Raw genomic sequence first — 22,406 nt, forward strand, 5'->3', positions numbered from 1 at the left:
TGATTTGATACACTTATATGGTGCAAAATGATTACCTCTGTAGCATTAGCTAACTAACAACTGCATCATGTCACATAATTACCATTTCTTTCTAAGACATTTAAGATCCACTGTCTTAGCAACTTTCAACTACATAACTGCAGTGTTAATGAAAATCACTGTGCTATACATTAGATCGCCAGATTTTATTCATCTTATAACTAGAAAGACAAAAATGAATTTAAGAAGATTTATTTAAATTAGTGGTTGTAGGATAGGAATGTTCAATTCAGAGAAGTTTTTTATTTATGTCATCCCATATGCAGTGGAAAAATCCCAGGCAGTTACATAAAACAAAGCTCATCATATTTTTTCTATAAGCAGCAAGAAAATATAGCTGTACAATTTTAATATTAGGAAAAAAAACCCTCTAGATAAATTATATGGCCACTCTAGGGATGTGAGATATAAACCCAGCAGTCTCTCTTTAGCCTAAATGCTGGGCTCATCAGTGGAAATAATTCGCAACAGACAGCTGTCATACTCTGTTGTTGTTTGAGATATAGTCCTAACAAGTAGGCATCCCATTGGAGAAGGAAATGGCAACCCACTCCAGTATTCTTGTCTGGGAAACGCCATGAACAGAGGGGCCTGGTGGATTACAGTCCATGGGGTCACAAAAAGAGTCAGATACAACTTAGTGACTAAACAACAAGGCACCCCGTAGCCACAGTGAACAGCACTTTTCCTATGAGCAACTATATAATTCTTTAACAATTAATTCTTAACAACAATATACAAACAAAATCTCTAGCGATTAAGGTCCTGATGCCTTTGATCTACTATATGCTCTGTGACCTTGTATTATTTCATTTAGCCTGAGAAAGTGAAATTTGGGTTCTAACTTCAAATACAATTTCAACTTTTTAAGTTTTTCAGAAAGAGATATTCTCTGCCTTTAAACTATTTACAAGTATAACAATCTCATCTTGAGAAACTCTGCCAATAAATTGACAAAAGTTTGAACACTTTGCCGGTACTTGAGAAAGTTAGGATGCAGGGACCTATTAATATTGCACTTATAGTTCAAAGGAGTAGTCAAACCATTATCCCCAATTATATTGGAGGATTTCTACTTGTCCTTCAGTGTTCAGTAGCAATTCTGTGGGGCTTCCTTGGTGTCTGAGTGGTAAACAATCTGCCTGCCAATGCAGGAGACCTGGGTTTGATCCCTGGGTTGAGAAGATCCCCTGGAGAAGGAAATGGCAACCCACTCCAGTATTCTTGCCTGGAAAACTCCATGGACAGAGGAGCCTGGCAGGCCTTAGTCTGTGGGGTGGCAAAAGAGTCAGACACGAGTTGACAACTGAACAATAACAGCAGTAATTCTGTATTACATTTATTTGCTAAGGCACAATATTAATTGTCACCAAATATTCACTGGCTTCTAGGACTTTTCTGAACCAATGAACCCTTCCTACCCACCAAATGAACTCTGGGCCCCCTGACATGGCTCCTTAACACCCTCATAGCCTCTTGTATAGCAAGCCCACCTCTCCTGTAGGATTGAAGTTCCTTGAAGGCACACCCTGAATCTTTGCTACTACATGCTATGTAAATGCCATGGACTCAAAGTTTATTTAATAAACAATTTATACAGATAATTTTAACCAAATGTTTTCTTCGCCTACATAGCATGATAAAACTAAATCTCCTTCCCAGAAACAATAAGAAAACCACCTCAATTTCTCATTTGTATTTTTGCTATTAGACTACTGCTACTACTCAAAATTGGGAAATAAGACTTGAGTTATCTTACTCTAGGGGGCCCTCATAGCTGGTTCATCTGATTTAAAAAAATAACTTATTATCAAATTAAGCCAACTTTCTAAGTACCTAGAACCCTACCTGCCGGGGTCCAGCCCCGGTGGATCCAGGGAATTCGAAGCGGGGACGGCGTCGGCGAGGATCAGGAAACAATTGGTTAATTAAATGTTAATTAAGGATATAAAGAGTAATAGAATAAGGATAGCTCAGCAGGAAAATTCAGTGGAGAAAAGAGGCTGAATAATTCAGCCAGAAGGTGAGAGAAAGAACGACATGGGGAGACCAAGCTTCAGTGAACAAGGCCCGCACTTTATTTTCCAAAGTAGTTTTTATACCTTAAGTTATGCATAGAGGATAATGGGGGACGGGGTAGAGTCATGCAGTAAGCCAGGCTTTCTTCCTGCAAACTTATCATATGCAAAAGTTTAGGTGATTTGCATCATCTTCTGGCCCAGAGGCCTGTTAACATTTTAAGACCCTTTCTTCAGAAAACTTATTTTTCTCTAAAGGTGATTAGTCAGGCGCCACCCTCCAGAAGCATTAGATAAAGTTGCATTCCTACAGGGCAAAGGTGTGGTGGGCTGTAACAAGAAAAAGAATTAACTCAAGGGTCCAAGGTTACAAACATTAAAGCTACTACTTACACCAATTATATTAATCAATACACTGCCAGGGACACAGCAGGTAAAGGATATGGAAACTTCGCAGCAAACATTGGCCCAACAAGTGAAAAACCCTTCACCAATACAATTTCTAATCAATCTTTTAACTGCTCAAAGGAATCTGTATTTAGACAGTTTAGAACATCTCATGCCTCTCACAGTTGCTCTGAGCAATCACATGTGGCCAGAAAAACCTATTCAGGCAGGCTAGAGGACTTGCAAAGGAGTTTGTAGGTTGAAACACTATCACACCTAGGAAGTTTATTAACTGGAGCTGTAAGTTAACTCTTTTTTTCAGAGAGAGGTAATGGGAGACAGCCCCCCGTAAAGTCAGAGGTGTAGGTGAGAGCACAAAGCAGAAAGTAGGCAGACTCTGGTTTTGGGGGTAGATGCTCGAGAATTTCCAGGGGGACTCCTGAGGCTTGATCCCGCCTTTGCGTATGCCGAGCCTCCTTCCTCATGACCTTTGCCACGGGCGGAGTGCCTCACGCTGGCTCCCAGCACATACCTATCCTCTCTCCCTGAGAAACACATGGTGAGCTGAGATGGAAGAATGTGATAGAGAGTGCAGAGGAGCTCATGGAATACAATGGCAGTCACCAGTGACACCAGATCTCAGATGGTACAGGGCTGCTTCTGTTGGTAATGTAGTAAAATGTGGCATTAGTGACTCTGAGAGATTGGGGCGCCTGGCTGGTGTCAGTTCCCCCTTCTACTCCATTACTGGGATCAACCACAGTGATCTCAAAGATGTTCCCTGAGCCCTTTCTACCCACACCAGCCTTGATATCCTAGAAGTCCTAGCCCCCCAGTTGCTGTTAGAAAACAAGTCTCAGTACTGAGGCCAGTACAGCCTTTCCTAGAGCTTACACTCACTGATATCCCTACTGGCACAGGAAACGTCTAAGCACCAGTCCTCACCCGTCTTCCAGGCAGAGCCTGCCTTCTTGTGTTTTCTCATGTCCAGACTAAATCTTCCCTGCTCCCTGTTAATCCTCCCCAGCACATCAATCCCTTTATCATCCTGGTTTCACCTGTGGACACATTTTGGTTTATCACTAGGTCTTAAACTATACCCAGTACTTCAAATTAGTATAGAATTCTGTCACAGTATTATGGCTCCTATGATTATATGAGGTTTTCCATTATTCATATGCTATTGTGCACATCGTGTGTGTGTGTAGTTGTGTCCAACTCTTTGTGACCCCATGGACTGTAACCCAGCAGGTTCCTCTGTTCATGGGATTTTCCAGGCAAGAATGGTGGAGAAGGTTGCCATTTCCTACTCCAGGGAATCTTCCTGACCCAGGGACTGAACTCATGTCTCCTCTGTCCCCTGCACTGCAGGTGGATTCTTTACCACTGAGCCATCAGGGAAGTCATAAGCTGTTGGCTAGTATAAACTGCTACTCTCTTTGGTTAGCAAGTGGTAGAGCTAATTTCAAGGTTGAATTATAATGTTCCTGTTTATGATTTTTAATTTCCTTTTCCTCAGGGTATACATCAATATCTTGGGTGGTCAATATTCAGATCAAGCTGGCAACAGAGTAAGGGCTTGGAATTGGTCAAGTTCCGTCATTTCCTCACCCTTTGTTTCATTTAAACCTGTGTTTCTGGCTTTGAACCATTATGTTGGAATCCGTATCTTAGAACAAGACAAGATTTCAATCACTTTTCTAGCAATGGGCCAACAGGCAAGAATCAGTGTCGGAACCAAAGTGAAGGTAGGTCCGTTTTTATAAACATTTTAAAGCATTTAAATAATAAGAGTAAAATAATGTTAGTGTTATTACTGACAGATTATACTCATGTGTAATCTACTGTGCACCACTGTGAATTTTGAAATTCAAGGAAAAAACAGTGAAAGTTTTATATGGAATTGAATTGAATTCATATGGAATTGAGACAGCCTTATTATTTCTTCTTCCTCAAATTCCTTTTTAGTTCAAACTTGATTCCAAATAACATTTACTGTGTGTCTACTCTATGAGTAGTGCAGCTTTGAGGTTTTGGTTTTAGTATTTTATATTGTTTTTCTCTGTGTTCTAGCTGAAAGCCTTTGGCTGGGTCAGGAGACCTGGGTTCTGACCATGTTCAAGACCCAGCACAAGCCCTGTTTCCTTAGAGACACTTCCCAGACCTCCTTGCCCTTTGTCCAAACAAGGTCAATCGTGTCCTTCTCGAGGTTGTCCATGTGCGAGCTTGCTGAACTATTGAACTATGCGCCTTACTTGCCTTCGGGGCTGCCTTTCCTACTGGATGGTGAGCGTGAGCTCCTGCAGGATAGAATCTCTTTATTACTGATTTCTCTACACCACCCAGGGCATGGCCCAAAGAACACTCTCAGTGACCAGCAGTGCTGCACGATGGTTAAGAACACACACTTCAGGTTATAGGACATAGTTTCAAACCTCAAATCTGCCACTTAGCTAAGCTGGTGAACTTGAACTTCAGTGCCCTCCCCTATAAAATGGGGATGACTCCTCCATTATATTATTGATTGCTGTGACGATTCAATGAGAATATAAAGTGCTTAGCATGTTTCTTGGCACCAACTACTTAATAAATGATAGCCCAAGAGAGATGTTTGTTGTTGTTGTTTAGTCGCTAAGTCCTGTCCAGCTCTTTTGCAATCCTATGGATGTAGCCCACCAACCTTCTCTGTCCATGGAATTTCCCAAGCAAGCCCCAATAGAGATGTAGAATTTGTCGATTATATCTGTAAAGCTGAGATATGTATGCATGTATATGTATAGATTCAAGGGATTAGATGTATTAAAATTACATGTATATAAACGGATTACATGTATATAAAAGGGATTACATGTATATACACAGATTCAAGGGATTAGATCTGATAGACAGAGTGCCTGAAGAATTATGGACGGAGGTTTGTGACATTGCACAGGAGGCAGTGATCAAGACCATCCCCAAGAAAAAGAAATGCAAAAAGGCAAAATGGTTGTCTGAAGAGGCCTTACAAATAGCTGAGAAAAGAAGAGAAGTGAAAGGCAAAGGAGCAAAGGAAAGATATACCCATTTGAATGCAGAGTTCCAAAGAATAGCAAGGAGTGATAAGAAAGCCTTCCTCAGTAATCAATGCAAAGAAATAGAGGAAAACAATAGAATGGGAAAGACTAGAGATCTCTTCAAGAAAATTAGAGATAAAAAGGGAACATTTCATGCAAAGATGGGCTCAATAAAGGACAGAAATGGTAGGGACCTAATAGAAGCAGAAGATATTAAGAAGAGGTGGCAAGAATGCACAGAACTATACAAAAAAGATCTTCATAGCCCAGATAACCATGATGGTGTGATCATGCACCTTGAGCCAGACATCCTGGAATGCAAAGTCAAGTGGGCCTTAGGAAGCATCACTATGAACAAAGCTAGTGGAGGTGTGATGGAATTCCAGTTGAGCTATTTCAAATCTTAAAAGATGATGCTGTGAAAGTGCTGCACTCAGTATGCCAGCAAATTTGGAAAACAGCAGTGGCCACAGAACTGGAAAAGGTCAGTTTTCATTCCAATCCCAAAGAAGGGCAATGCCAAAGAATGTTCAAACTACTGCACAATTGCACTCATCTCACATGCTAGCAAAGTGTGAAGTTGCTCAGTCGTGTCCGACTCTGCGACACCATGGATGTAGCCCACCAGGCTCCTCCGTCCATGGGATTTTCCAGGCAAGAGTACTGGAGTGGGTTGCCATTTCCTTCTCCAGGGGGTCTTCCTGACCCAGGGTCAATCAAGTCATTGCAGGCAGACGCTTTACCATCTGAGCCATACAACTCAACACATGCTAGCAAAGTAATGCTCAAAATTCTCCAAGCCAGGCTTCAACAGTACGTGAACCGTGACTTCCAGATATTCAAGCTGGATTTTAGACAAGGCAGAGGAACCAGAGATCAAATTGCCAACATCCGTTGGATCATCGAAAAAGTAAGAGAGTTCTAGAAAAACATTTACTTCTGCTTTATTGACTGTGGCCAAAGCCTTTGACTGTGTAGATCACAACAAACTGTGGAAAATTCTTAATGAGATGGGAATACCAGACCAGTTTACCTGCCTCCTAAGAAATCTGTATGCAGGTCAAGAAGCAACAGTTAGAACTGGACATGAAACAACAGACTGGTTCCGAATCAGGAAAGAAGTACGTCAAGGCTGTATATTGTCACCCTGCTTATTTAACTTATATGCAGAGTACATCATGTGAAATGCTGGGCTGGATGAAGTACAAGCTGGAATTAAGGTTGCCAGGAGAAATATCAATAACCTCAGACACACAGATGACACCACCCTTATGGCAGAAAGTGGAGAAGAACTAAAGAGCCTCTTGATGAAAGTGAAAGAGGAGAGTGAAAAACTTGGCTTAAAACTCAACATTCAGAAAACTAAGATGGCATCTGGTCCCATCACTTCATGACAAATAGATGGGAAAACAATGGAAACAGTGAAAGACTTTATTTTGGGGGGCTCCAAAATCACTGAAGATGGTGACTGCAGTCATGAAATTAAAAGACACTTGCTCCTTGGAAGAAAAGCTATGACCAACTTAGCGTATTAGAAAGCAGAGACATTACTTTGCTGACAAAGGTCCACCTTGCCAAAGCTATGGTTTTTCCAGTAGTCATGTATGGATGTGAGAACTGGACCATAAAGAAGGGTGAGCACTGAAGAACTGATGCTTTCAAACTGGGTTGCTGGAGAAGACTCTTGAGAGTCCCTTGGGGTGCAATGAGATCAAACCAGTCAACCCTAAAGGAAGTCAACCCTTAATATTCATTGGAAGGACTGATGTTGAAGCTGAAACGCCAATATTTTGGCCACCTGATGCGAAGAGCCAACTCATAGGAAAAGACCCTGATGCTGGGAAAGATTGAGGGCAAGAGGAGAAGGAGGTGACAGAGGATGAGATGGTTGGATGGCATCACTCACTTGATGGACATGAGTTTGAGCAAGCTCCAGGAGTTGGTGAAGGACAGGGAAGCCTGGTGTGCTGTAGTCCATGGGGTCACAAAGTCAGACACGACCGAGTGACTATATATAGAACATACATAATATGTGACTTTGAATAAGTATCCTAAACTCTGAGGACCTTGTTTCATCAATCATTCAAGGAAGAGATGGCTCCAAACTTCAAAGACATCTTCAGTTTCTAAAACATCTATACATTTAAGCAAGTGGAAATATGACTTCAGGATTCCCCATAGGCAGGGATATTTTATAAGCACCAAACAAAAGGAAGACTTCAGATTCAGTCAACAGAGAGCGAGGGTCCACGCTGTGCTAAGCAATATTCAAGCGGCTTCCAGTTGATCTAGCTACTGCAGTCAGCTGGCAAGTCCAAACAAGTTTCTTCCTTGGTTAGAAATCTACAATATAGCCTCTTTTTGGTTCAATACATTCATGGTAAATGCATCCTTACCAAAAATGTCAAAAATGCTCTGTCTCTTTCTCCTCGCCTCTCTTCTTCGAAATGAGTTTTGAAAAAGAGTTGGTGCAAAAGAATCTGATGTTAAAAACGTTTGCTTTTCTCATCATCCTCATAATTACCCTTTCAGTTTTTTAAAATTGCAAAAGTGACATGTGAATACACTGTTATATTTGAAGATTCGAATAATATAGACATAAAAGAGTTAAAAACGATATTCTTCCCTTCCATCCTTTCTTCTATTCTAATCCTCTTCCCAAAGGTAATCACATTGAAAATTTGGTGTGTATTTCTCTTTTCTATATATTTATAAATTATTCATATACATCTTTTTAAAATAAAAATTGCATCTGACTACACTGATTGTCGGAGATGGCAATGGCAACCCACTCCAGTACTCTGACCTGGAAAATCCCATGGATGGAGAGGCCTGGTAGGCTGCAGTCCTTGGGGTTGCTAAGAGTCAGGCACGACTAAGCGACTTCACTTTCACTTTTCACTTTCGTGATTGGAGAAGGAAATGGCAACCCACTCCAGTGTTCTTGCCTGGAGAATCCCAGGGACGGGGGAGGCTGGTGGGCTGCCATCTATGGGGTCGCACAGAGTCGGACACGACTGAAGCGACTTAGCAGCAGCAGCAGCAGCACACTGATTGTACTATTAGACTTGTTCTATTTGTTTTTGTTTTCCACAAGTTAAATGGAATATCTTTCATGTCTACATATCCAAGTAAATTTGTCTATTCGGTTGTTGCATAGCATTACACGTTTACTGTGGTTACCATATGCTAAATCTAATGCCCTCTCAGTGGCAATGGGCACACATAGTTTCTCACCCCCTCCCCCCAGAAGCATTTCCTCCCTTGCTTCCAGGAGTTACTCTGCTTTGATTTTACTTCCACCTCAGGGGCTACTCCTCATTTTTCTTTGCCTATTTTCTTCATCTCCCCTCTTTTAAATATTGAAAGGCTCCAGGGCCTGTCATTGGGCTCACCTCTTCTCTCTCTGTACTAACTCCCTAGGTGATCTCATTAGGTTTCTGTCCTGAAATGCCATCTGCTTGCTGATAACCCCTCCTTTGATCTCCAGGTGGATCTCCCAGGAACTTTAAACTTGCATATCTCTGATTCCAACCCTGCATCTCCATCTGGCATCTAAAGGGTATTAAGAACTTCACAGAGTAAAATGACATTGGAAGGCATATTCTACCTTCGGTCTTCTCCATCTCAGGAAATGGCAACACCTTTCTTTCAGTTGCTCAGACCCAAAACTTTGGGGTTGGTCCTCTCTTCTCTATTTCACAACCCCACGTCTTTCATCTGCAAGTCCTCTAAACGCCACCACCAACTTGTCACCAGATTCCAACACTGCTTGCATCCTTCATTACTGTCACCCCGTCTGCCTCATGTATCTACTTAATCCATCTTGTTTAAATTATTACAACAGCCTCCTCCCGAGTGTCCCAGCTTCCACTCTTCCCAAAGTCAATTCTATCATGATAGTAAGAGTGATATTTTGAAAGCGTAATTGATATTTATAGGGCATTCCATCCAAAAGCAGCAGAATACATGTTCTTCACAAGTACACATGGAACATTCTCCAGGATTGACCACATGCTGGGCCACAAAGTCAGCCTCGGTAAATTTAAGAAAATTGAAATCATATCAAACATCTTTTCCAATCACAAAGCCATAAGATTAGAAATAAACCACAAGAAAAAAACTGTAAAGAACACAAACACATGGAAGCTAAACAATCTGCTACTAAACAACCATTGGATCACTGAAGAAATCAGAGGAAATCAAAAAATACCTAGCGACTAATGAAAATGGTCTAACTGTGACTTCTAACGTTACTCAGAGTAAAAGCCAAGATCCTATAAAACACCTACAATACTATACATGATCTGGACTTCCTTTTTTAATATTTCTCTGTGGTCCTCTTTTCCTACCCACTTTGCCCTAGCCACCATGGCCTTTTTGCTGTTGTGGACAATGCCATGCACATCACTGCCGCAGGGCTTTTGCACTTGCTGTTCCCTCAACCTAAAATGTCCCATACCCCACTTAGCACCTCCCTCAGGTTCTGCTCTCAGAGTCCTTTCCTGACCACCCTGTGTAAACTCCCAGCACCCCCACCCCACCCCTACCATGGGACTCATATAGTGCTCTTGTTTTCTTTCACTTCTATATAGTCTATGAGTTCTATTTTGATTTCTTCAACTCAGTAATTACTGAACTTTCAAATAAGGTTTTTTAAATTTGCTACCTTTTCTCATGAACTTCTAAATGGTCAAGGAATATGGCTTACATTTGTTCTTGCTGTTTAGAATGCAGGGATATTTTCTTTGTAGTTGATGACATAATTTGTGACTGTTCCATGTATATTTGACCCCCCAAATGGTTGCATGTTTATTGGCACAAATTGTATAACGTATGTTTAATTGTTCTCTTCATACTTCTCTCTATATCCTTTTCTTCTTATATTGTTGGTTTATTTCTGAGAGATGTATGAAAATATCCCAGTAGAACTGTGAATTTGTCTGTTTTTTCCTGTAATTTCTATCAGGTTTTGCTTTGTCTGTCTTGAAGTTCTGTGGTTAGGAAATTCAAGGCGTTGTCTTCATGGTGAGTTACACCTTTCACCCGTGGGTCAGCTCACCTATTGGCCCTTCAGCTTTGTGTCCATTGTGTGACTCAGAGTATCACTGAGGGTTTTTGTTTCTATTTTGACGAAAAAAATTTAACATCATCAATATGTTTCCCTCTTAACGCTCTTTGCCTGAAATGCCATCCTGATATTCACTTGCCTTTGAGCTCAGAATATGTGTGCTCTGGACCAGTGCATTCATTTGATCATTGATCTCTCAGTGGTCCCAGCTGCTTCTCAATTTTCAGGAATTCCTTAAGATTATTCCTGCTGATGAAAATCTTTCCTATTTCCTATTGATTTACTCTCTGAAAATGTTTCCTATTTTATGGGATTTGGGATTGAAGAAAACTAAAAATGGTGATTCACCCTTCATTTCTCAGCTATCTTAACCTCCTTCCCCCATCCCTCTTTCCTTTCTCCCTCCCTTCCTTCCAATGTGGGGAGGGGTGAAAATGCAGAATACTGTGATCTCACATCTCTGGCAGGTGAATAAGTGGCCACTCTGCCTGCAGGAGGTAGCAGATGGGCTTGCTTTAGCCCACCCCACTGAGGCTACATGCCCCTCCTGGGCTGGTCCTAAAGCTCAGCCTTGGAAACATTCCAAGCAAGGCTGGGGACCTTTGACCTTCCTGCAGCTCGAGGAGACAGCATCAGCCTGGGTCACCCAAGGCTGAGAGGACATGGGCAGCACAGAGGGCAAGGAAGGGTCTTGGGGATGTTCATGTGCAGCAGCTCCTGGAGGTGGGGGCACATTTGGGAGAAGAAAAGGAGTGTCAGTCATCCCGGGGCCTTCTGGAAAGCCCAGCTCAGGTGCTCCCCACCACCTTCCCAGCCTCCAAACCAGTACTCACTTCACACTGGGTGTGTCCCAGGGACAGGATAACTATAGCATTTCTGTGCTCCCCTCAATAGATGCTGGTGAAATAGTATATGCTGTTATAATGACTTGAATGCGTAGTAAGCATTTGAAAGAAAATATGCAAATTCTGTTTGGTCTGGTCTGCGCTAGTCTCTCAAATCTCCAGAGATCATTCCTGTTCAGATCAGAATTAATACCACTGCCCCTATTTATAGATAACAATGGCACCCCACTCCAGTACTCTTGCATGGAGAATCCCATGGACGAAGGAGCCTGGTGGGCTGCAGTCCATGGGGTCGCCAAGAGTCGGACACAACTGAGCGACTTCACTTTCACTTTTCACTTTCATGCATTGGAGAAGGAAGTGGCAACCCACTCCAGTGTTCTTGCCTGGAGAATCACAGGGACAGGGGAGCCTGGTGGGCTGCCTATGGGGTCACACAGAGTTGGACACGACTGAAGTGACGTAGCAGCAGCAGCAGACTCACAGAAGACTCCAGCCCCTAACTAGTGTTGCCTCTTGCCTCCTCCCACCTCCTGCTTCTGCAGTCACTATTTCCACATGGAACCCTGAGCTTCCTTTCTCTTTCTCTTTGCTGAAAAGCTGCTAAATGCTAAGGAGATTCCAGCGCTCCGATACCTGAACGGGGATGACCTTCTTCTGCTGGCCAGTTTAATAAAGATCCGACGCCTGTTTCATAAACTGGAAGGATGTGTGAATTTCCCCTCCAGCCAGGTTTGGGAAAAATTAAAGCAACCTTCCTACCTTTCTTCACTTTCTCTAAAACTAATTGCCCTTTGTCACAATTCTGGTATGAAGCAAGACATAATAACAACAATAGCAGCTATGATAAATGAAAACATTTAACAAACGATGATGGTGCTTTCATTTGTTCTGCTGTGTTTTTCTGGGAGGCAGTGTGGGAGATCTCAAGAAAAGTGTATACAATGACTAGGAAATACCAAGAAATGGGCTTTATTACAAATTTGGAGCACATCCTGAGTCATCCCTGGTTTGCACTCTTGGTCAGAAAACTAAACCACTGACTTTGGGGACAACAGAGAATAAGTAAGTCAGCCAAAGGCCTTATTTTTCAGTCAGAGTTCCATCAGGAAAACAGAAAGCAGGGAGGGAGCAGGTGCTTTCACAACCTCCGGAAAAGCTGGGAAAGTGAAGGTCAAGGAACAGCTCTGCTATTTGGGAAAATGAGGGAATCTCAGGAAGCCGTCTACAGGGTCACACAGAGTCGGACATGACTGACGTGACTTAGCAGCAGCAGCAGCAGCAGGAAGTCACAAAGCCAACAGCACCCAGGGAGAGAGTGGCAGGAGCTACTCACACTCCAATGCGGGAATGGCAAACAACTGCCATCCTGCAAAGGCCACCCTCCTGCCAGAAGTGAGCAACGGCCGCTGCTCCTCTTCCACCTCCCACACCTCAGGCAGGTGCATCTCCCTGGGGAACCATAGTGGGATCCCACTGGCAAAGGATTATGGGACCACGTGTCTTTCCCCTTCTGAGGGGAGGGAGGAGGGATTTGCTGGATCCACAGGGATAGCACAGCACAGCACAGCAGCCTCTGCTCAGTGATAAAATTACTTAAGAGCAGAAAGCAGAGGTGAGAGTCTTTAGGTGGAGAGCCCTAAAGACTGGAATGCCCAGCCTGCCCTCTCCTGAACTTCCTGACTTCCCAGTTCTCTATTCTTGGGAGAGGGAGGAATCTCGTAGGAGGGGCCATTCCTTACAGTGATAACAGATTTGGTGTTTAAGTGTGTGTAGCAAGAGGAGAAGGCAATGGCACCCCACTCCAGTACTCTTGCCTAGAAAATCCCACGGACAGAGGAGCCTGGTAGGCTGCAGTCCATGGGGTCGCCAAGAGTCGGACACAACTGAGCGACTTCACTTTCACTTTTCACTTTCATGCATTGGAGAAGGAAATGGCAACCCACTCCAGTGTTCTTGCCTGGAGAATCCCAGGGACGGGGGAGCCTGGTGGGCTGCCGTCTCTGGGGTCGCACAGAGTTGGACACGACTGAAGTGACTTAGCAGCAGCAGCAAGAGGAAGTAAATCTAGCTGCTAGTTATTCATTAGTGTTAGGACTAAATCATATTGCTTTCCTACTAAGAGGCTGCTGAGGAAGCATGGGGAAGGGCTGAAGGGCACAGGAGTGGAAGGATGAGGTGTCCCAGGGAGGGCTGAGTGCTGGGCCGCAGGAAGTGGGTGAGCTACTGGGAGACTGAGGGTTGGCTTTGGTATTAATCCATTCACCATCTTTTTTTTTTTTTTTTTAACAAACTTATGTTACCAAAGGGTGAAGGCAGGGTGGGGGAGGGATGAATTAGGAGTTTGGGATTAGCAGATACAAAGTATTACATATAAAACAGATGAACAAGGTCTCATTGTATAGTATAGAGAACTATTCAATATCCTGTAATAAACCATAATGGAAAAGAATATGAAAAAGAAAACATATGTGTATAACCAAATGACTTTACTATACCCCATTAACTAACACAACATTGTAAATTAACTTCTATAAAAAAATTTTTTTAAGGCAGTTGTTATTTAAGGGTTTCAGTTGTTAAAAACAACAGTGATAAATTTTACTTTGGATATCTGCATCCCAAAGTATATTGAGATATGCCATAGACTTTATTTATCAATGCCTGTTTTTTCACATGGCTGTTTAAAGTAAACTTGGTGGGTTTTTTTAAATAATCTACTCTGTTAATTCATAGGGTATTTTTTTTCTCATTTTTCACAATAAAAACCTCTTCAAAAAAATTAAACTTTTCTAGGAAACCATAAACAAAATGACAACCTACTAACTGGGAGAAAATATTTGCTAACAATGCAACTAACAAGAGCTTAATTTCCAAAATATACAAACAGCTCATACAACTCAATATCAAAAAACAAACCACCCAATTTTAAAAAAATGGGCAGAAAACCTAAATAGACATTTCACCAAAGAAGATATACAGATGGCCGACAAACACATGAAAAGATTCTCAACATCACTAATTATTAGAGAAATGCAAATTGAGACTACAATGAGGTGTCACCCCACTCCAGTCACAAATAATAAATGCTGGAGAGAGTGTGGAGAAAAGGGAACCATCTTATACTGTTGGTGGGAATGTAAATTGGTGCAGCCACTTCATGCTGGAGAACAGCATGGAGATTCTTTAAAAAAATAAACACAAAACTAAAAATAGAGGTACCATATGATCTAGCAGTCCCACTCCTGGGCATATATCTGGAAAAGATGAAAACTCTAATTCAAAAAGTTCATACACCCCAATGTTCACAGCAGCACTATTTGCAATAGCCAAGACAAGGAAGCAACCTAGAAGATACGGTACATATATACAATGGAATATTACTCAGCCACAAAAAGGAATGAAATAAATACCATTTGCAGCAAGCAACGTGGATGGACCTAGAGATTATCATACTAAGTGAAGCAAATCAGAGAAAGACACATATCATACGATATCACTTATATGTAGAATCTAAAAAAATAGTACAAATCAACTTATTTTCAAACCAGAAACAAACTCACAGACATAAACAAATTTATGATTACCAAAGGAGAAGGGGAAGTAGGGGAAAATCAGGAGTATAGGATTAACAGATACACATTGCCATATATAAAATAGCTAAACAAGGATTTATTGACTTCCTTGGTAGCTCAGATGGTAAAGCATCTGCCTACAATGTGGGAGACCCAGGTTCGATCCTTGGGTTGGGAAGATCCTCTGGAGAAGAAAATGGCAACCCACTCCAGTACTCTCACCTGGAAAATCCCATGGACAGAGGAGCGTGGTAGGCTACAGTCCATAGGGTTGCAAAGAGTCGGACATGACTGAGTGACTTCACTTTCACTTTCTTTCACTTTTACAAAGAACTATAGTCAATATCTTGTAATAACCTATAATGGAAAATAATTTTTAAAAAGAATATACATAAATGCATAGATTATATATAACCAAATCACTTTGTATCTGAAAATAATAAAATATTACAAATCAATTACAGTTTGACATAAGAAAAAAATTAAACTCTTCTAGCCATAAAGTTGTCATATGGTAATGCTGCATAAATTGAGAGAGAAGAAAACACTCTAAGTCTGTAGGTCTGCCCATTTGTAAATTTCAAAGGAATTATTAATATACTTAAAGCTTACAGTAGTACTACAAATCCTTGTATTCTTTTATTCCTGATCTCAGGATTATCATTTTATTTTGCTTATGCATATTTTAAATTTTATGTGTACAATTTTGAACAGATAAAATTATCATCTTTGAGAAGATACACATATGCACATCAGTGTAACAGATGAGGAAAGAAATGAAAACTTTTGGACTTCCCTGGCAGTGCAGTGGATAAGAATCTGTCTGCCAGTGCAGGGGACACGAGTTCTATCCCACGTGCCCAGAAGTAACTAAACCCATGTGCCACAACTACTGAGCCTGTGCTCTAGAGCCAGAGACCCACAACTGCTGAAGCTCCAGCATGCTAGAACCTGTGCTCTGCAACAGGGGAAGCCACCGCAGTGAGAAGCGGATGTACCATAACTCCTGCTCACAGCAGCTAGAGAAAGCCGGCCTGCAACAGCGAAGACCTAGCCCAGCCAAAAGTAAATAATAAAATAAATAAAAATTATTTAAAAAAAAAAAAGAAGAAGAAATGAAAACTTTTTGCTTCAGGTAAAGCTGGCAGCAACGTCAGCAAAGCCCTAGGGGATTGAAACATAAGAGACATGTCCAGTGTATTGGCATCTATGCAGCTCTAATAGTGAGTGAGCAGTATGTTCCAGAGTGCATTTCCTTGCTAGGTTTTCCTGCTAATCAAAGTCATACCAGGGAATTTCGTAGCAGTCCAGTAGTTGGGAATCTGCACTTTCACTGTGGAGAGCGTGGATTCCGTACATCAGAAAACTTAAGATTCCATACGCCACAAGGGGCGGGCAAAAAAAACAAAAAGTCATATCAACTCACTGTAGAAATGATGCAAGATTACAGAAAAAAAAATATAGCTGACCCCTGAACAGCTGGACTAAGGGGCACCAACCCTCCACATACTGGGAAAAAAAAAAAAAAAGGAGAGAGGGAGAGTATTATTTTTAGTCACCCCTCCCTACCTTCTGGAGAAGGCAATGGCAGCCCACTCCAGTACTCTTGCCTAGAAAATCCCATGGATGGAGGAGACTGGTAGGCTGCAGTCCATGGGATCACTAAGAGTCGGACACGACTGGGTGATTTACTTTCACTTTTCACTTTCATGCATTGGAGAAGGAAATGGCAACCCACTCCAGGGTTCTTGCCTGGAGAATCCCAGGGACGGGGGAGCCTGGTGGGCTGCTGTCTATGGGGTCGCACAGAGTCGGACACGACTGAAGTGACTTAGCAGTAGCAGCCCTACCTTCAGTTTCTCTGCATCCAGCGTGCCTCAGGAGCCACAGTTCCTCTAGATCAGCAGTTCTGCATCTGTGGATTTGACACACTTGAGAACAGAGGAGTTTGTGGTGGTACTACTGAAAAAATTCCCCGCACAAGTGGACCTGAGTAGTTCGAACACCTGTTGTTCAAGGGTCAACCGTATAAAGATTTTATGTGTTTTATTGACATATATTTGCCCTGCAATACTATGTTAGTTCCAGGAGCACATCGTAGTGATTGGATGTTTCTGTACATTACAAAGTGATTACCACTAAAGCATAAAGATTTTGAAAGCAGTCTCACTAGATGGAGATATCCATCTCTAATGTTGTGCTTTCTTTCCAGTCCTTTTCCTGTATTTGTGTATGGGTGTGTTTTTGGAAAACGAAAACAGAAGCCTCTCAAACAAGGGAATTTAGTCATTTCCAATAAGAATTTTGAAAGAGGAAGAAAACTGGATTTCTACTCCCCAAGAAAAGCTGTAGAAAGTTAAACTCTATTAAATAGAGAGCCACAAAATAAGTCAAAAAACTAAATGCACACTATTTCTTAGTGAACTGGAAACAAATATCTCATGAAACTTTAGTACTAATTTCCATTTTCACTGGTAAATGTACTACCACTTTATGAAAAATGCTGCTACTGCTACTACTGCTAAGTTGCTTCAGTCATGTCTGACTCTGTGCGACCCCATAGAGGGCAGCCCACCTGGCTTCCCGTCCCTGGGGTTCTCCAGGCAAGAACACTGGAATGGGTTGCCATTTCCTTCTCCAATGCAGGAAAGTGAAAAGTGAAAGTGAAGTCACTCAGTCGTGTCTGACTCTTAGTGACCCCATGGACTGCAGCCCACCAGGCTCCTCCATCCATGGGATTTTCCAGGCAAGAGTACTGGAGTAGGGTGCCATTGCCTTCGTGAATGAATAAAGCAAAAGCTTTCAGAGTTTAACTTGTTTCAATAGATGTATCTAAATAAAATTGGTAAAATTTTGGATGCCAATGTTACATTTTGAGGAAGCAAATATTATACTTTAATGATGCTATGCTATGCTAAGTCACTTCAGTCGTGTCCGACTCTGTGCGACCCCAGAGATGGCAGCCCACCAGGCTCCCCCATCCCTGGGATTCTCCAGGCAAGAACACTGGAGTGGGTTGCCATTTCCTTCTCCAATGCATGAAAGTGAAAAGAGAAAGTGAAGTCGCTCAGTCATGTCCGACTCTTAGCAACCCCAAGGACTGCAGCCTACCAGGCTCCTCCGTCCATGGGATTTTCCAGGCAAGAATACTGGAGTGGGGTGCCATTGCCTTCTCCGACTTTAATGATCATTTTTTATAAACATAGAAACTGCACAGTCCTTTTTTAAAGCTATGTTAGAAAATACCGAAAGGGTAATTAAGACTTCACTTAATCCAAGTAATTTATCAGGATCATTCTCTCATTTTCCTGTGAGACAACAAAGATCATGTATGTATATTTTGTTTAAACTCTACCTTATTCCAGAAACAATATAAGAAATATTTTCAGAATATAGTCAATATAGAAAAACAATTTTTAAATAGGTGAATATAATTCAGGTAATAAGAAAATAGTATGAAGAGTAAAGTTATTTCCAAAATGCATCCCTTTGGGACTTCCTTGGTGGTCCAGTGGCTAAGACTCTGTGCTCCCAATGCAGGGGGCCCAGGTTCAATCCCTAATCAGGGAACTAGATCCCATATGCTGCAACTAAGACACAGGACAGCCAAATACATAAATACATAATAATTTATTTTAAATGCATCTCTTTGACAAAGCCTAAGTTAAAGGCTGGCCCAAGACTTTGTTAAAGTTGGCTCAAGACAACCTATAATGCAAAGATAGCCAATGAGCTAGTGCTGCTGCTGCTGCTGCTAAGTCGCATCAGTCGTGTCCAGCTCTTCGAGACCCCATGGACTGTAGTCCACCAGGCTCCTCCGTCCATGGGATTTTCCAGACAATGAGCTAGTGGGAACTCCTCAAATTATATGCTTCCTTGGAGGGAGTGTCTGTGTCAGTTTTTCCCCCATGACACACAGTAAAATCTAAGAATTAGGAAAACCTTGATTTGAGCCAAACTGGGAAATCAAACTCAGGTGATAAAAAGACTTACTTGTGTCCACAGCTAGGAAGAGAATCACGTACATTTCTCTGTCACACCTGTAGTGACCCAGCATTGACCAATGCATACAGGAGTCAGTCCTGTGGGGGGCGGGGGGATAACTCTACTATCTGCATCCACTTTTTACATCCTTGTATTGGAAGATGAAAATGACTATGTAACATCCATCCAGACTCCTCAGAGATGATGCCCCATTGAGTCATTTTCCAAATAACACAGGCTTTTTGTGGGGAAACTAGTAAGCAAAGTGACAACACACTAGGGGAAAAAATCAGCCTCTTTCTCTCTTGTTTATGTGAAAACATATTTACACCTGATGAATGAATAAAGTCTCTATCTGGGATGGACATGGCCAGGGAGCAAACTTCTGGGTGTCTCTTCACTGCTCTATTTGTGCTTAATGGTGGAGTTTGAGAATACACTAAAATTGACTCTGCCCCAAGTGTAGTTCAATCTACCAGTCTGTGGAAAATCTGGTTTTCTCAAGCGTAAATAGCCACTGATTACAAATTTCTACCAGAAACATCTGGCACACACACTGTCTCTCTTCAGATTCAATGTGCTAATAAACCAGGTTTTCATTCCAGATCTAGAGGTTATACCACGCATTCATTTCTTCACCTGTTTAATAAGCATTTATTACATGCCTACTTTGTGACATCCACTAGTGATACAAAGCTAAAAATCACATTTCTCTATCCTCAGGGGAAAAGAGACCAGGACAAAACAATGAGTAAGTGCAGAGGTAGAATTATAGGGAGCACCGAAAACAGATCACCTGTCCCAGCCCAGGAACTAAATGTCATGTAGGGTTGAAGAGGGAGGCACAAAGGTGAGCGGGTCACTGACCAGTCTCAGAATAATCACAGAATTTCCCCCGCCTAAGGCAATTAGTAATCCTTAAGTAGGGTGACTGCAGAAATCACAGGTAATTCAAACGATGCCCATAGAGTCACTGTGTCCAGAAGATGAGTAAGTGAAATGTGCTCAGCGGCCTTTGAGGTATTTTCCACCCCATCAGGTTGGCAGGAAACGGCCAGAGATGACTTGAGCAAACCCTACCCTTGACCAAGCACTTACAGAAGCCACAATGATTTGCGCAAACATGCAGAGATGGGTGGAGGGTCACAGGTTTTACTCCAGGCATTGAGGGTAGAGGGGCTTCAATCCAAAGAGAAAAGTAGTCTGTAAGCTGGAAAAGGGCTCTTACCAAAGTGTGACTATGGGGAACCCTGATCTCACATTTCCAGTCTCCAGAGCTGTGAGAAATAAAATTGTGTTTGTAAGCTATCCAGTCTGTGGCACTTAGTTAAGCAACCTGAACTGACATATTCCATATAATGGAATTTCATACAGCAGTGAAATGAATGAACTAGACCTACCTAAATCAATATGAACAACCCTCAAAAACTCTTCACTTTGAATGAAAAGATCAAGAGGGCAGATGGATATGTTTGCTGCTGCTGCTGCTAAGTCGCTTCAGTCGTGTCCGACTCTGTGCGACCCCAGAGACAGCAGCCCACCAAGCTCCGCCGTCCCTGGGATTCTCCAGGCAAGAACACTGGAGTGGGTTTCCATTTCCTTCTCCAATGCATGAAAGTGAAAAGTGAAAGGGAAGTCGCTCAGTCATGTCCGACTCTTAGCGACCCCATGGACTGCAGCCTACCAGGCTTCTCTGTCTATGGGATTTTCCAGGCAAGAGTACTGGAGTGGGGTGCCATTGCCTTCTCTGTGGATATGTTCAGTATTGTTCTATTTATATAAAGTTTTAAAGCATGCAAAAGCAACCATTTATATCATTTAGCTCGACATATCCATGCAGGTAAAGTATAAAGAAAGGCATGGGAATTACAGATGTCAAATTTCAGGCTGGTGCTTGCCACTGGAGGTTTATGTATGGGGAGAGGACTGCAGGGCCTTTAACTATTGCTTAAGCAAGGTGGTAAGTTTATGGACCCTCGTTAATTATTCTTTATGTTTTTAATATCTGAAATTGTTCTAAAAAAAAAAAAAAGACTAGCCAGAAGCAGGCAAACAAACATAGAAAAGACAGTTGAAGCAGTTATTGGGGAAAACAACAATTCTATGAGTCAGCAAAAGCTTTAACTGAATTCTTGAAAGTAGAGTGGGGAACCAGGCTGGAACCTAGAAATTTCTTTTCTCCTTAAGGAACAAGTTATATTCCTTTAATACACACTGTATTCTTGTTTTGTAACTCTGCTGCTGCTGCTGCTAAGTCACTTCAGTCGTGTCCAACTCTGTGCAACCCCATAGATGGCAGCCCACCAGGCTCCACCATCCCTGGGATTCTCCAGGCAAGAACACTGGAGTGGGTTGCCATTTCCTTCTCCAATGCATGAAAGTGAAAAGTGAAAGTGAAGTCGCTCAGTTGTGTCCGACTCTTGGTGACCCCATGGACTGCAGCCTACCAGGCTCCTGGATTTTCCAGGCAAGAGTACCCTTACATAATTCTAGAGACCAGATTCAGAGCTCAACATGAACAACGTAGATGTTCTCTACCCAAGTTCATTCAATTCATGGATCATCTGTACAAAACGTTAAACAGAAACCTCAGTGGAATAAAACTGGGAGACCAGAAGGGGCAGCTCTCACGTCCTACAAGGTAGCGGAGCCCAACTAGAAGATTTGTTTCCTGGCAAAGACCCACTGAAAAGCCATGGACTCTTTTATTTCCTATACCCTCCCAGGATCCTTCCCCCATCTGTAAAACAGTTCTCTTTACCTTTTATTGGGTGGAAACCTGCACATGGCCCAACATGGCTGCAGACTCTATAATTCTTTGCTGTGATCCAAAATAAACCATTTTAGTTAGAGAAATATCTGGCAGTCTATTTATTTTAGATCAACATCTAGAATGCACACAGGTAATATTTATCTTAAAAAGATGTGCAAATATTTTCCTAATATCCATCCACTACCTGGGTTCTTTTCCCAATGCCAAAATCAGGGAGGAATACTCCACACTACACACTTCCAAGCTTTGACAATACAAACACTGTAGGATTTAACAGAGGCAGAAAAACATAACCCAGTCCCCAATCCCACAAAACTGAATGATGTTTTATGAACACTGTGACCAAAAGGTGATATGATGGTTTCCCATTAATTCTATAACAAAGTAAGAGCTAGGAGACAGTACGAAATAATGCTTCTACATACTCCTGTATTGCTTGCAGTTTAAATCTCATATAATCCTGCAAAGTTCCAATGAGAGTAAGACAGGAAGATGGTGACTTCTTTTGATGTCACAACTAGTCAGGAAGTTGAGCCCAGGTCTGGAAAGTGAGCCCAGGTCTTCAGATTCCATCCAGTGTTCTTCCCTCTGTTCCTCACCTGAGTGCTCTTCTTTGCTCTTAGAGCCCAGAGGGCAGTATGCTGAAGTGGAAGTCATCCGA

The 22,406-nt window shown here is 42.1% G+C and overlaps 1 protein-coding gene across 3 annotated transcripts in view; it reads left to right on the forward strand.

The window, feature by feature from the left end:
* ERICH6 (glutamate rich 6) overlaps nucleotides 1-16,076 on the forward strand; it is a 49,802-nt gene extending 33,726 nt beyond the window's left edge. Inside the window, exons 13-14 of one of the 3 annotated variants that reach the window (XM_003585694.6) lie at nucleotides 3,964-4,192; nucleotides 12,014-12,284. In XM_003585694.6, the coding sequence (XP_003585742.1) occupies nucleotides 3,964-4,192; nucleotides 12,014-12,277 (493 nt within the window). In that variant the 3' untranslated portion in view covers nucleotides 12,278-12,284. Of the gene's footprint in view, nucleotides 1-3,963; nucleotides 4,193-4,517; nucleotides 5,182-12,013; nucleotides 12,285-15,702 lie in introns of those variants that run through there. The other 2 variants (XM_024995916.2, XM_059888909.1) reach the window with 2 other exon arrangements.
* The last annotated feature ends 6,330 nt before the right edge of the window (nucleotides 16,077-22,406 follow it).

This window comes from Bos taurus, chromosome 1, assembly GCF_002263795.3.
Source record: "Bos taurus isolate L1 Dominette 01449 registration number 42190680 breed Hereford chromosome 1, ARS-UCD2.0, whole genome shotgun sequence".
NCBI lineage: Eukaryota > Metazoa > Chordata > Mammalia > Artiodactyla > Bovidae > Bos > Bos taurus.